The sequence below is a fragment of the Cucurbita maxima genome, unplaced genomic scaffold, assembly GCF_002738345.1.
Source record: "Cucurbita maxima cultivar Rimu unplaced genomic scaffold, Cmax_1.0 Cma_Scf00033, whole genome shotgun sequence".
In the NCBI taxonomy this organism is placed as follows: domain Eukaryota; kingdom Viridiplantae; phylum Streptophyta; class Magnoliopsida; order Cucurbitales; family Cucurbitaceae; genus Cucurbita; species Cucurbita maxima.
This window is the reverse complement of record NW_019272049.1, coordinates 1,410,806-1,426,678: the sequence shown is the minus strand read 5'-3', so window position 1 is coordinate 1,426,678 and position 15,873 is coordinate 1,410,806. Positions and strand designations below refer to the sequence as shown.

General features: G+C 35.6%; 2 protein-coding genes across 2 annotated transcripts; both read right to left on the bottom strand.

The window, feature by feature from the left end:
- Positions 1–867: 867 nt before the first annotated feature.
- LOC111467205 (aspartic proteinase nepenthesin-1) lies at positions 868–3,452 on the bottom strand. The gene is made up of 3 exons (XM_023112031.1): positions 2,749–3,452; positions 1,493–2,011; positions 868–1,259 (listed from the first exon to the last, which is right to left on the bottom strand). Exons 1-3 carry the CDS (start codon positions 3,367–3,369, stop codon positions 1,035–1,037), a joined length of 1,365 nt encoding a protein of 454 aa, XP_022967799.1. The 5' UTR covers positions 3,370–3,452; the 3' UTR covers positions 868–1,034.
- A 1,898-nt stretch (positions 3,453–5,350) lies between these two features.
- Positions 5,351–10,871, bottom strand: LOC111467160 (pentatricopeptide repeat-containing protein At2g03880, mitochondrial-like). The gene is given in 6 exon segments (XM_023111947.1): positions 5,351–5,838; positions 6,119–6,223; positions 6,401–6,871; positions 7,118–9,484; positions 9,486–9,736; positions 10,610–10,871. Coding segments are annotated over 2 exon segments (2,487 nt in total). The 5' UTR covers positions 9,611–9,736; positions 10,610–10,871; the 3' UTR covers positions 5,351–5,838; positions 6,119–6,223; positions 6,401–6,871; positions 7,118–7,122.
- Positions 10,872–15,873: the final 5,002 nt, after the last annotated feature.

Sequence of the window (15,873 nt, the reverse complement as noted above, 5' to 3'; positions counted from 1 at the left end):
TAGGACTAGCGATTAGTAACAACCACCATCGATGACTACAACTAACCACAACCCACCATCAACAATCGAGACTAGGGACCATGTTAAAATATAATATTTGAAAAATATATTATTTATGGAATATATCTTAGATATTATATCTCAATATTCTTTCTTTATGATTTGATTTATAGTATATTTTATTTTAATCTCAATATTTAATTAGTTTATATTTTTCTTATTTAGAGGTATTAGTTGTTATCTTGTATCCTTGTATTGAGAGGATATTTTGGAGATTTGTTATCTTGTATCCTTGTATTGAGAGGATATTTTGAAGATATATTAGTTAGAATATATCTGAGATATTTAGGGAGTTGTTAGTATAAATTTGATTAATCGTATATTTTATTTATTTACGAGATTTAGTTAGATATATTATTTTTTTTCTATTTTTAGGTATGAGTTAATAGTTTGTATCTATTTAAACGGGGTAAACCTGAATGGAAGATAATACACTTTTCCAGTTCTATTTTCTATTTCTATTTCTTAACATGGTATCAGAGCACCGATCTTAGTATTCCTAATATCTTCCCAATTCTATTTCTATTTCTATCTCTCATTCTTAACACCTTGTGAATATGAATGAAAACACACATTCATTTCTATTTCTATTTCTATTTCTCATTCTTAACAGACCAATTAACGGCAACTACTTCAACAATAGTCGCTAGTCGCTAGTCTTCTGTCACCAATCATTGGTTCCTAGTCCCGATCACTGTTGTTACCAAAGTTCCTTAACTAAATCAAAAAAAAAAAAAAAAAAAAAAAAANAAAAAAAAAAAAAAAAAAAAAAAAAAAAAAAAAAAAAAAAAAAAAAAAAAAAAAAAAAAAAAACATCTTCAATTCAATAGTACTAACATGCATGTAACTTGTTCGATACAAGTTCTAAAATCCCTTAATAAACTTGCAAATTGAATAGCTTGAATTAATAATATAAACAATCTTAAATCTATCATTTCACTCCATTTTGATTGAACAAATTCCCTTCAACTTTTTCATATATCACTACACTGAGTAGGCAAAAACGACACAGTTTCTTCTTGAAGATCATGAACAACCATGATGTTTTGTTGCTGAAGATTCCCAAAGATGGACATTCCGTTCGAACTCCCAATGGTCAAACATATCAACTCCGCCTTCGAGTCGCCGATCATGTAGTTCTCCCCCGGAAGCTCCAAATCGGCGCCTTTGAAATGGAACGTCAACTTCGGAACCTCCACCTTTGTTAACAACATAAACAAAAACATCAATACATTATTTTATGTTAGAAATCACGACACTATACAATGGTATGATATTGTCCACTTTAAGCATAACTCTCGTTGTTTTGCTTTTTGTTTCCCCAAAAGGCCTCGTACTAATGGAGATGTATTTCTTACTTATAAAATCATGATCATTCCTAAATTAGCCAACGTGGGACTCCTCATCAACTTAAGTTGTTAGGTTAACGTACCTGATTTGTCTTAGGTGGCAAGTTAAAGCAAAGGTCGAGGCCACTGGTACCCGAGTCGTCAACGGGAAGTTTCATTTGAGAAACGAACTCTTTTTTGAGTAAAGTGAAAGCATTTTTCTCAATGTATGTGATTGTTGTGCCTGAATCTATGATCACGCCACCACTCCCATCATCATGGAGCTCAAAAGTGTTCTTTGGTATTGGTAATTGAGTGCCACCAACCGAGATTCCTTGTAGAGAAAGATAGTAAAAAGATGGCTGAGATGGGTTTCTTATCAATGGGGTGGTTTTGATTTCACCATCGGATGCTTTAGGTTTCACATTTGCTAGAGATCCCAACAAAAGTGAGCTTGGTTTCGTGTCATCAATGGCGGTTAAACAATACGAAAACTTCTGTTCTTTTAGTTGAGAAACTAGCGATAAGGGTCCTCGGCCAAGCCCCACTAGCCCCTCACCTTGGCTGAACCCGTCTCCTTCGTTGTCATCTCCACATCCAAATCCAAGTCCAGGGATCGATACCTGAATTAAGAACGTGTATATAAGATCGAATAGAGTTTATATACCATTTTAAACTTTTTTAGTTTAGTGGTGATTTAACATGCTATTGAAACAAAGGGGAGAAATTAGGAGTTTAAATTGAACCCAAAAGACTCGACCAACCCACCCACCCAAATCGTAAAAGTTGAGTTAGGTTAATTTTCATGAATCAAGCTGGTTTGGATTAAGTTTCGAGTTTATTGGTTAAAGGTTCTATCCATCCAAACCAAATTAGTCCAAATTAAAATAATAATAATAATAAATAAGTATATATATAGCAAAAATTAGACAAAAGTTAGGTCTCAGACACAGCTCCTCGTCGTTGGCCACACTCCTTATCCTCACCATCGTCGTCAAATGTAAACAAGCCACCTCTCACAGATGCAGCTCCTCAGCCTTCACCATCGCTCTCACCAACCACCGGACAACCCAATCTAACCTGACCTAAAAATATAGGGTGACCTAAAAATATAGGGTTGGGTTAGGATGTGAAACAATTTCGAATTATTTGGGTTACCAATCCGACCAACTCGAAATTTTGATTTGATCCAAAAAATTTCATCAACCTGACCCAGCTCGATCCTTGTAACCCCCTATCGTTTATACTAGAACGAAAAAATTCTCAAAATTTAGAGAATTTTTATTAAAAACAACTATGTTAAGTAAACCATAACTTATCAAACTTTATAATTTTTTTTGGTTTGATGGTGGTTAATAACCTGGTCTTGGCTTGAATCTCCAAACGTGAAGGTCTCAGCAGCCAAAACGCCATGGGTAGAGGAATAATCACCATACGTGTAGAAATATTCGCACTCATCGCTACTACATGTCGATGTCGGGAGAGCATCACAGAGTTCGCTGGAGCAAGAAATCTTAGAGAAAGAAGAAGATTCTTTCGGATCAAAAATAGGCGTAGCTTGATCAAAACACTGTTGACAAGGCTTACACTGTGTCCAAATTAGGTCACTCCCCGTGTCCATGATCGCCGAGAAGCTTCTCGGTGGAGATCCGATAGCCAACTTCATAAGAAACTCACCATTACCCGCCACCACCGGCGCCTGCACTCGACCACCAACACCGATGTTGGCAGCCAACATCATGGCGTTTAGTCTATGCAATCTAGTCTTCCCACGCGCCACTCCTCGTTGCAACCGCTCGAATCTCGTCAAATTCTTGACATGATCCACATGGTTAAGACTCACTCGAAAGCCATCACTAGGCAACTTAGGTTGACGTAGAGCTCGCCTCGAGAGAGACGAACTTGAAGCCGAGGTATGAATGAATAACATGGTAATCGATAGAACAACCGAGACGATCAGATATCGTAACGAATCCGCCATGAGTTCTTGAATCCTTGAGCAATGAAGAGAATTGAGAATAGATTAGGGAGATGAAATAGAAAAAAAGAAGGAATTTAGAGTAAGATGGGAGCTACGTTGGGAAGTGTTTTGATTGGTTGGTTGGTGAGAAAAGGAAGGGAATTATTATTGTTTGATAGGAAACATTACAACTAAATTTGGTAAAAAGAAGTGGAAGTCTCTCACACGCTTTGATTTGTATTGAAAATTGTGCACTTATTTCAACATACTTCTTGGGCATCTTTGTTTTTTCATCCCTTTTAACGCCATAATTCTTGGTTTTGAATTTACAAATCTATAAATATATTTTATTTTTTTAGTTCGTGTGATATCCCACGTTGGTTAGGGAGGAAAACAAAACACCATTTATAACAGTGTGACAACCTTTCCTTAAAAGACGTGTTTTAAAGCTTTGAAGTAAAGCTCGAAAGGGAAATCCTAAAGAGAACAATATCTACTAATGGTGGGTCTGCGCCGTTACAAATGGCATTAGAGCCAGACACCAAACTATGTGTCAGCGAGGAGGTTGTTCCCTGAAGATGGTAGACATGAGGCAATGTGCCAGTAAGGACGCTGGGCCCTAAAGAGAGTGGATTGTGATATCATCAACCTTTATAAGGGAGTGAAAACTTTTCCTTAGAAGACACGTTTTAAAGCCTTGAGGGGAAGCCCGAAAGAGAAAGCCCAAAGAGAACAATATCTGCTAGCGGTGGGCTTGGGTCATTACCCGGATCAACTAGAATTAAACGTATTCAAAAAACTCGATCAACCAAAACTTCAATCCAACCCTTAATCACGAGTTAGCTAGAATTATGTGTGTTCAAAAAAACTCAATAACCTGAAAAGCTCTATCAACCCAAACCCTAAATCCATCCGGTACGTTGGATTCAAATAAATAAAAATTTTATGAGTTGAGTTGGTTTATGAATTCTAGTTCTCTAAAATTAGATTAGATTGAAGGGACCAATCTAAATTTATTATTAATTTTAAAAAGTACATTTTTACTACCAATAAGATTATATATATGCATACTTATTTAATTTTGTAATTATTTTTATTATTTATTCTCCAATCACTCCTAAAAATAATTTTTAACTATGTGTAAGATAATTTTTTAACATACATGTATAATAAATCTTAATTAAATATTTAAAAATAAATAAATTACGAATTAACATTTTACATTTATTAAAAACAAAAATTTGAATAAACTATCCGAACTAACTAACCCAAAAAATTTGTAGTTAGGTTGGGTTCATTGTTTAATAACAATTGGGTTGGATCTAAACAATATCTCAAATGAACTTAACCTAACGGCACCCCTAGGCTCTAACTAGAATCATATTACCCTTCCCTTCTGTGAAGTTATCCTTTTTTGACGACTCCCTCGGTTTTCATTCTGGTCATGGCACATAGAAAGAACGGTATGATTCCTCTTAGGACACCTTCGACAACCTTCTTTGTGGGTCGTTGATAGAATATGCAAAAACGCTATACTCGAGCATTATTAGGGGTATATTTGTAAAAAGGTTTGTATAATTGTCCTATACTATAGATGAATACCTTATTTAAGGCTGGTTTAGAGTAAAAGAAATGATAAGAAAATACCAACCGTTTTGGTAAATCAATCATCAATTTATCCAAAATTATTTTTTAATTTAAAAATAACTCATTCATTCATTAAATAATTATCTTACAAAAATATCAATATAATTACCCATTAATCTACCAAATTGAAATTTTACGCTAATTTACTTCATAACGTGGTTGATTGTTTAAAAAATACGACGGTGGAGAACATAATCCCTGTCCCCGTCCACCAACCCTATTTAGTCCACGCTTTCCGTTCAAACGGAAATTTGTCACACTATCTAGGGTGAGCCTCTATAAGGTCTCTACCACGGAAGTTAAATGGGCATTTCTATTTTCGATAGTATACAAATTTACATTTGAAAATATTTTCATTAGGTAATTCATCATCAAACTCATATCAAACCATATATTGTGACGATAGCAAATCTTCGATTTATAGAGTTCAAAATGACAATTCTAAATAGCACAAATCAGATGACAAATGAACTTTTCAAAGTTTTTAAAACGCTATCTACTAGGGATAAGTTTCACACCCTCATAAAGAATGCTTTGTGGGATCTCACAATCCACTCCCTTCAGGGTCTAGTGTTGTAGCTGACACTCATTCCCTTCTCCAATCGATGTGGACACCCAATCCACCCCCTTCAAAGTTTAACCTCCTTGTGGGCACATCACCCAATATCTAACTCTTATACCATTTGTAACAGCCTAAGCCCACTAATAGCCGATATTGTTCGCTTTGACCGTATTGTCGTCAGATTCACAATTTTTAAATGGGGCTGCTAGGAATAGGAGGTTTCTACACCCTTATATAAAATGTTTGGTTCTCCTCCTTAACCGATGTAGAGATCACATCTCCTATTCTCGAAACATAAGAAACAAAGAAAGAGATTTCAAAATTACAAAAAAGAAAGACGAAATATAGTTAAGGTTATCATATTCCGTAATACAAAATGAGTCTCTCAACCCGTACCTGTAACAGCTCAAGTCCACCCAAATATTGTCCTCTTTTAAGTTTTTCTTGAAAATTTTAAAATGCATCTACCCAAGGTTTTGACGCATATATAAAAATGCTCAAAAATGCTCAAGGAATGCCAAAACAAAGCAGAGCAGTGAAACAATTTGCGAACAGATTTACCTTTATCTCACGACCCGATTAAAGCTTCCCTGCCAATATGTCATCATGGAAGCTCATCACGACCTTAATAGTGATCCGTAACCCGAAATCACACATCAACAATGCCTATAAAGTTTTCAACACTAAGATTAATTATACTTTTTCATTCAGCTTATGAATGATTTTTCAAAAGACTCCAGAATCAAATGAACTGCCAATATATGTATTAGTTTTGACAAGTTTTTCAAATAATCTAAGAATCCATGAACAAAGAAGAATACAGTAAAGGAATAGAAGATGGACCTCTTTGAGTTCGTTGAGAACTCTTATCAATTTCCACAAGGTTCGGGTACAGAAGAAGCTCGTCGATAATAGCAAGGTTGTCTCAAGCGTTCGAGAAGCCTAAGAAGATACTCACGACATCACTTTTTGACTTCTCCTGGAGGAGCCAGCCAAGCCTAGTGAAGAATCCTGTCTGAACGACCACCGCAGTTTCGCCTGAACGGAGTAGTTGGACAAAGAGATGGTAGGATTAAGCTTCAAAGTGAAGGATTTAGGAGTTACTTCTTATCAGGTTCAGGAAATGACTACCACCATTCTTAGCTTGCTTGAGTTGTGCTAATAGGAAAACTCAGGTATCATCAAGAAATAGTAGTTTCATTCTCCAAGGTAGGTCAACAAAGACACGGGATCACTCGGATGGGCAGATAGAACAGAACCTGTCAGTTACATCTTTGGGGGACGCTACGGTGTTTTAGCTGGCTTCCGATACACCTCCCTTACCAAAGTCTCCACAAGAACACTTTCCCTCTTTGAAGTGATGGAAACAATTTAAGTCTCTCAAAAGAATGTCTCTTAAAAACGCTAGATATATATTTAAGTTTCATTCTCCAAGGTGGGTCAACAACGACACGGGATGACTCGGATGGACAGATAGAACAGAACCTGTCAATTACGCCTTTAGGGGATTCTACGGTGCCTTAGCAGGTTTCCGATCCTCCTTAAAAAGTGGTGAAACACCTCCCTTACCAGAAGTCTCCACAAGAACATTTTCCCTCTTTGAAGTGATGGAAACAATTCAAGTCTCTCAAAATAACATGCCGCTTAAAAACACTAGATATATATTTCATGGCGGAGTGACAGTCCCCACATACCCTAAGATTTTTGAAAATTCGAATCGGTGCTCTGTTCGGGACTGCGAGAAGTCCAAACGCAACGGCCAACTTTTCGCTATGATATGTTAAACTACGTTCCTTAGCCTCTTCGTCCATGTCACGTAACGCGAAGTTCATATCTGGAACATACCCAGCTTCCTTTATTAAGATCATCATTTCATCAATCTTAGAATATATTTCAGCAGCCATAGGGTGACTTCTATCTTCTGATATAAATGAATGCACTTGGCTCTTCATTTCAATCCAACTATATCCAGGCTCCTTGTTAATACCCATTCTTTTCATTGAATTACGTATATGTGTTGCATCTTCCCATCTACCAGCAACAGAGAACATATTGGACAATAAAACATATGGCAGAGAATTCAAAGGCTCCAACTTAATGAGGTTTTTTCCCGCCCTTTCTCCAAGTTCTAAGTTCCCATGAACCCGACATGCCGAAAGTAACGACTTCCATACGGTTGCGTCGGGCTCAACGTCCATTCGATTCAATAACTCTTCTGCCTCATTAAGCTTTCCAGCACGTCCAAGTAGGTCAATCATGCAAGCATAATGATCAGAACCCGGCTTTATTCCATAAACTTTTTCCATTGATTCGAAGTAAGATCGACCAGTTTCCACAAGACCTGCATGGCTGCAAGCAAACAACAAACCAATGAAAGTAACAGGGTCAGGCTTTACGCCATCGATTATCATCCGGTCGTAAAAATGAAGCGAGTCCTTCCCTCTCCCATTCTGTGCATAACCAACGATTATGGCAGTCCATGATATGACATTTCGAGTTTCCATCGAGTCAAAGACTCGAGTTGCATCTTCTAAGCATCCACATTTGGCATACATTGTTATGAGAGAGTTCTCTGCAGATAACAGTGAGCCAACACTTGATTTGATGAAGTTTCCATGAACCTGTCGACCAAACTCGATAATTGTTAGTTCAGCACAAGCACTAAAGACACAGGCAATTACAAATTGGTCTAGATCAACACCTGCAATTCTCATATCACAGAATAACTTGAGCGCCTTTTCATGGAAGCCATTATGAACATATCCCGTGACCAAGGAGGTCCAAGATATGACATCTTTATCTGATATCTTATTGAAAACCTCTAAAGCACAATTCAAGTTTCCCTGTTTAGCATACATATCAACAAGCGCATTGCTCACTGTTTTGCAGGCATCAAAACCAGTTTTCATTATCAGAGAATGAACAGATTCTCCATTTTTCAGGTCCCTGCAAGTACCCAGAGATTTCAAAACAGACGGATACGTGAAATCATCGATTACAATATCCCGATTATGCATCTTATGAAACAAAACTAGAGCTTCCTCCATATGTCCGTGTGTCACACACCCGACAATCATCGAGTTCCAGCATACAACATCATCGATTTCCATGATATTTAATAGCATCCTCGCACTATTCAAGTCACCACATTTCGCATACATATCAACTAATGCACTTTGAACATAAACATTAGCGCCAAAACCACTCAAAATAATACATCCATGTACCTGCTGACCAAAAGAATAAGCTGAAATTGCTGTACATGCTGTCAATATGCTGGGAAATGTGAAATGGTTAGACTCCATTCCCTGTATTCGCATCTCCTTAAAACACTGCATTGCCTTCAAACTCTCACCATTTTGAGCATAACCGGTGAGCATAGCGGTCGATAGAACATAGTTTTTCCTATCAGACAATGATACAAAGAGGTATTCAGCCTCCAGGAGACACTTACACTTGGAATACATGTCGACGAGACCGGTAGCAACGAAGATATTTGCTTCTAATTGTATTTTTATTACATAGCCATGAATCATTTTGCCACTATGGAGCAAACCCAAAGTCGAACATGCTCGTAAAACACTGCCCAATGTGTATTGACTTGGCTTCTGTCCCTCACTCCACATTTGGCTGAACAGCCTCAAGCCTTCAACTTCACACCCATTTTTGCAATATCCAGATACCAAGGAAGACCAAGTGATAGAATTTTTAGTTGGAGTTTCGTCGAAAAGCTTGCGAGCTTCGACCATGTTTCTTGAATTGGCATAAGCTGAAATCATAATATTCCATGTGTACGTGTCCCGGTAAGACATGTGATCAAACAACTTACGCGCTTCATCAACTCGGCCATCTTTAGATAACTCACTCAGACGCTGATTGGAGACGAAATTCGACGAATCATACACAAGGTTGTGGATGCAACGGAACGAAGCACTTGGTGAAAGAGTTTGAAGTTTGAAAATATATTGTAAACATAAGCACCTTCTTCTTGGTGCCCAAGTGTAACAGCCCATATTTTCCAATAGGACTATGATGACAATAATGTGAAAACATAACAACTTACACAATTCAGTAGAAGAAATTTCTTACAAACGATTATTGAGATAGACTAACAAGTTTTTAACATCTTTCAATGTCTTGTGCCAGAATGCTCAACTTCACTTCTTTCAGAACCTCCATCTGAAAACATTTTGGAAAAGCAAAAATGAATATAAAAATACTCAATAAGCCATTCCCATATCAAATTTTGAAATTCATTATAATAGCTCAAGCCCACCGCTAGCAAATGTTGTCCTCTTTGAGTTTTTCCTTTCGGGCTTCCTCTCAAGGTTTTTAAAACGCGTCCACTAAGGAGAGGTTTCCACATCCTTATAAAGGGTGTTTCCTTCTCCTTCCCAACCGACGTGAGATCTCACAATCCACCCCCCTATGGGGCCCATTGTCCTCACTGGCACTCATTCTGTTCTCCAATTGATGTGAGACCCTCACCAAATCCACCCCATTCGGGGCTCAGCCTCTTCGCTCACACATCGCCCGGTGTCTGGCTCTAATACCATTTGTAAGGGTTCAAACCCACCGCTTGAAAATATTGTCCACTTCGGGCTTTCCCTTTCGGGCTTCCTCTCAAAATTTTTAAAACGGATCTAATAGGGAGAGGTTTCCACACCCTTATAAAGGGGGTTTCCTTCTCCTCCCCAATGGATATGGGATCTCACATTCATTTTCTTTCAAAAAAAAAATTGTAAACAAGAAAATACACCCATTTACAACACTTTTAAAGCAACGCAATCTTTCATAAAACCTTCAGCTAAAAATTTCGTTACAAATGATGCTTTCAAAACCAAATGTCAATGAACAAAGCTTCCACTCAACCAAAACTTGCAAATTAAAACTATCAAACCTTGAATATCTTAAAAGAAAAAAATTCCAAAGACTAACATGAAAACAGAACTTTCAAGACTTTCAAGAAATTTAGTTGTTCATAGATATGAGAACAAAAATTTCTTAAATTTCTTGAATTGGCATACGATTGTACTGGAGGGATATTCTTACCCAAAATCAATCATAGACCATAATTTTCAGATTTGAAGTCAAACGAAGCGTTATTCATAAACCAAAGCAATTTCAGATTCGTTAAAGGATACCCTTGTTGTCCCCCCACCGTCGAGAATCGCGTCGCCGTCGCACAGATGGTTTGTTGCAGAGAACCCTGTCGGAGGTGGATGTCGTGGACGGGCAATGGACGGGCCTCTGTGAGTTCGTCGACGACGTCCAAGTTCGCTGCAGAGGTTTTAGGGGTTTTAGGGGTTTTAGCTAAAGAGCTTCGAGACCAATAAGACACCATCGTCACTTAGTCTGCTCTTTGCTTCTACGACGTCGTTTTAGTTGTTTATAAGGACAGTTCCTTTAGGACTTCGGCCCATAGACGGCCCACAAGTGAAAAAAGTTTTTTAATCAGCTCGGCCCAAACATCACAGGCCCAGTTTGATAGTCACGTAATTTATTATTTTAATATAAATATTAATTTATACTCTTCTTGAAACGACGTCGTTCTATTTTGGGCCAGCATTGAATAGGTCCAAGTCCATTAGAGTAGGCCCAAATCTTCAAGGACATGTCGAGGCCCAAATCTAAATTGAAAATTATATTACTAAACAAATAAGTCTAAAAATAATTATCAACCATTTCACGTTATAATGAAAGCTAAAATAAATTAGATTAAAAATAATTATCAACCATTAATGTATTTTTAATTATCAAATTTTAGTCTTAGTAAATCTTAAACATAATCCTTCAAAATTAACTTTTTTTTTAAATTCGTTAAACAATAATAATAATAACTTTAAAACAAGAATCTGAATAAAAGTTGTAAACTCGGTTCGAACGAGAGTTATTATCAATCATTGACCTCAAATGATAGAATCAGTCGAGTACGAAGTTATATGATAGCACTACATTTTCTAATTTATGGACCTTGATAAGATTAAGGTTCAAACAAAGAAGAACTTACCGTGAATACCCAGACACTCAAAGACGAGGAAGGGCACAGTAAGCGACAAAAATGTTTCTGGGAGTTACTAATAAGCATAGATTTGGAGATTTCCAAATAGGTCCTTAAATTTAGATTCTCGAAGAGGAAAACTATTCAATTGAATTGTTGTAAGAATTTTAGCCTCTCAAAACTACTGGTCGTCCACGACAATGTAACAGTATGAAATATACGCTCTAACCCTAATGGTGTANTTTTTTTTTTTTTTTTTTTTTTTTTTTTTTTTTTTTGTAAAGGCATCATTCATTTAGGCATCATTGAATTTTTTTTTTTAATTTTTCTAAAATGTATAAATTAAATTAATATAAACCAAAAGAAACATTTAAAAATGAATAAAAATTGAAATTATAAGAATTAAATTAAATATATTGAAAGTCCGAACTAAATTTTAATATATAGATACCAAAATAATATTTTAAATATTTACTAATTAAAAAAATAAGAAATATATTTTTTACTCCTTATAATAATTTAATTTCTGAAATTATTCATAATATTAATCATTATTATTAAATTATTAGGCGATGAAAAAAAAAAGTGGTCCCCACGGGAGACGGAAGAAGGGAGCAGAGAGAGAAGAGAGAAGAATGGGGTGGGGCCCACAGTACCACAACCGTTAAGGGGGTCGTACCGATTCCCACGACCATTGAATGCAATCACGTGGGCGCGTCTCTGCAGCGTACGATTGGGTGCAGAGATCTCAGCCGTCCAATATCTCTCTGGGCCCCACTATCTCACACACCTTCCTTTTATTTTATTTTTTTTTTTTTTTTTTTTTTATTTTTTGCCCTCCTTACTCGGGCTCTCCTTTCCTCCTCCGCAATCGCCGTCTTTCCCACTTCCCCAAAATGCCCCTCTATTTCCAATAATTTTAAAAAATAATTATATTTTCTTTCATTTAATGACTCAATTATAAAAATTTCAAAGTTAAACATGTCGAAAGTACTCGGGTTAGTTTATGTAAATAGTTTTCCATTTTAGAAGCGATGAGTAAGCAACATGATCATGTTATAAGAGAATATCCAGTCCATTAAGTATGATATTGGACATGGGACGTTACATAAATAACATACCCATATTACAAAATTAAAAATTTAGAAATTTATAAAATACAAAATTAATTTTTTTTTATAAAATTTTAAATGTAAAAATTATAATTTAATTTTAGATTTAAAAGATTGAAACAAAATGTTTAAATGACCATAATTATTTTTTAATTGATTTAAAAAAATTTAAAATAAACATTTAAAAATTAAAGATTCAAAATTAAGTAATTGTTAATTAAAATAATTAATTAATTAATTAATTTAATACAGCTCTATCTTGAAGTTCATCAAATTCCAAGAGGAAACCTTATTTCCAACGTTGTCAGTTTACTTGATCCATGCAAAAGAACAACAAATCCCTTTTAATTTATTTACTATTAATACTATTAATATTACATTAATACCCAAACAATCCAAGAATCTTTGGATTTTTCTTTCATTTATGTATTTTTTAAAAATTCATGCAGGGTATCGAACTCCCGGGTCATTTGATAACGCTTCAAATCATGAGTGTTTATATGATCCGATAACCCGACCAACTCAGATTGTCGTACCCAAATCGTAAAATTGGGTTGATTTTGTTTTTTTTAATTAAGTTGAATTTTTGGAAAACGAAGAAATAGAGTTACAACTCAACCTAATCGATTTTTTAAATAATTTTTGAAAAATAATAACCCGATAACCCTATCAACCTGAAAAATAGAGGGTTTAATTGAGTTGGGTTAACCCGTGTATAGTCCTACCTTGAATCAAGTTTTTGTTATGACATGCTATGGATTCTCTCCCAGTGCTAGTAGGTTGATGGGTTGCAGTCCCGACAAACATGTTTTTGGCAAGATTTGGCAAATGAATACAAAAGTAAAAAGCTTCATTATTGAAAAAGTGATAGGTGTGTTGACAAGAGATTTGACCCACGAACAAAAAGTCAAAATTTTTATTATTGATAAAGTCAAAGAAGTTTATTCAGAAGTCATCACGGGTCTCATTACTATTCTTCCATCCCTAATTTGTAAGTCGTCTCAGTCTACGACAACAAAAAAATGTTTAAAAAAACGTCAGCAGGGTTAGTTTACCAATTAATTTATTGCTTTAACGGCTCAACACAAAGATGCTTACAATACACTACTCGAAAAACGTTAGCTTCAGGACACTATAATTAAACCAAAGCTAAGCTCGTAAACTCGTAGATAAAGTAAATATAAGGGAGTGACAACTACCATATAATGAACATATCTAATGTGAAATGTCTATTATCTCCCCAACACTAATTATGCCCACCAACCCTCAATAATTTTGAAATATCTTCTTATTTGCTTCTAATTTTGAAGCAATTTATTTTTCTATAGTGAAATTATTACAAAAATTTAATAATTTTTTTTTTTTTTGACATATATAGACCAATAAAATTAATGAGGGATTAAATATTTTTATTAAAATAAATTAATTTTTTTTAGACTAATTTAAAATTTCGAGTTGTTTGGATGGGTTGACTCGAGTTGTCGGGTTGTTAGATTTTTAGAACGAAACATTTATCATAAGGATACGAAAATCTCTCCCTAGTATACGCGTTTGACAGGGACATGTAGGACGAAAGTGAACAATATTAGTGATGAATTTGAGTGGTTAGAAATAGTATCAGAGCCAAACATCAGATAGTGTTTCAACGAGGACACTAATAAGAGTTTGGATACCTCTCCTTAATAGATGCGTTTTAAATTCGTGAGGATGACAACGATACATAAAGGCTAAAATGGTATAGGTAGGGTTAAGTTCGTAATTCTATTTTCGAATTAATAAATTTGCAAACAAAATTTAAAATTAATTTTTAAAATATTAAATAAAAGAAAATATAAAAAGGGGAAAATGAAAGTCACCCGGAGCGTGCGGGTAGGAAGGAACAGGGGGAGTTTAGAAAGCAAACAAATTATGATTTATTTTATTTTATTTTTATTTTAATGAAAAATAAAAAAATAAATAATAAAAAGGTAAAAATAATAATAAGGTAATGATGAAAAAATGGCATTAAAGACTGACATGTGTGAAGTGTGCTTTTTAATTACTCCATTTGTCTTGTTGTGCATGCTGTGTCTGTGTCCATGTCTGAATCCAGAGAGACCCCGCCCACTGGCTATTGCAGGTCACACACTGTCCCCTTGACCGGTAACTGCAGGTCACCTCACTCACTCACTTACTCACTCATTCACTCACACCTCCATCATTTTCTTATCATCACACACCCTTTTATTATTTTATTTTATTTTATTAAATTAATAAATTAACACAATGCATTGGAATCTTGTAGGTATGGGTGCCAAGTCACTCAATTAGCGTCTCGTGTTTGTGAGTTGGATAAGGTCGAGTTGAGACATTTTTTAAACTTAATCTGATGGTTCACGTAGTATAATAAACTCAACTTAACTCAATCATAATCCGTTTAAGTTTGTTCAAATTTTTCGAAATTTGCAACTTAATTTCAATACATATAATTTTGAATTAATAAATTAACCGAGAGATTTATTTCCTCTGGAATCTGGTAGGTATGAGTGCCAGTGACTCAATTAAAGTTTTGTTATTAAGAGTATTCGTGAGTTGGATTGGGTCGAGTTAAAATATTTTTTAAGTTTAACCTAATGGTTCAAGTGGTAAAATTTTCGACACAAACAATTTTTGTTAAATAATTAACTCAACCTAACCCGATTGGTTCAAGTGGTTCAGATCCTTTATCATTTAATAATGGATACGTATTGTTAGACGAACACGACTCTCCACAATGGTATGATATTGTCCACTTTGAGCATAAGCTCTCATGGCTTTGCTTTGGTCTTCCCAAAAGGCCTCATACCAATGGAGAGTGTATTCTTAGATTATAAACCCATGACCATTCCCTAAATTAACCGATGTGGGACTTTCATCATCCAACACCTCCCCTCGAACAAAGCACGCCTCCCCTTTATCGAGGCTCGACTCCTTTGGAGTCTTAGTCATTTTTGACTGCCTTCGTACCTTCGAGGAGGCTTGACTCCTTTTGGAGTCCTTTGTTCGACATTTAAGGATTTGCCAATCTATTGACACGGCTAAGTTTAGGGCATGGCTTTGATACCATGTTAGACGAACACGACTCTCCACAATGGTATGATATTGTCCACTTTGAGCATAAGCTCTCATGGCTTTGCTTTGGGCTTCCCAAAAGGCCTCATACCAATGGAGAGTGTATTCTTAGA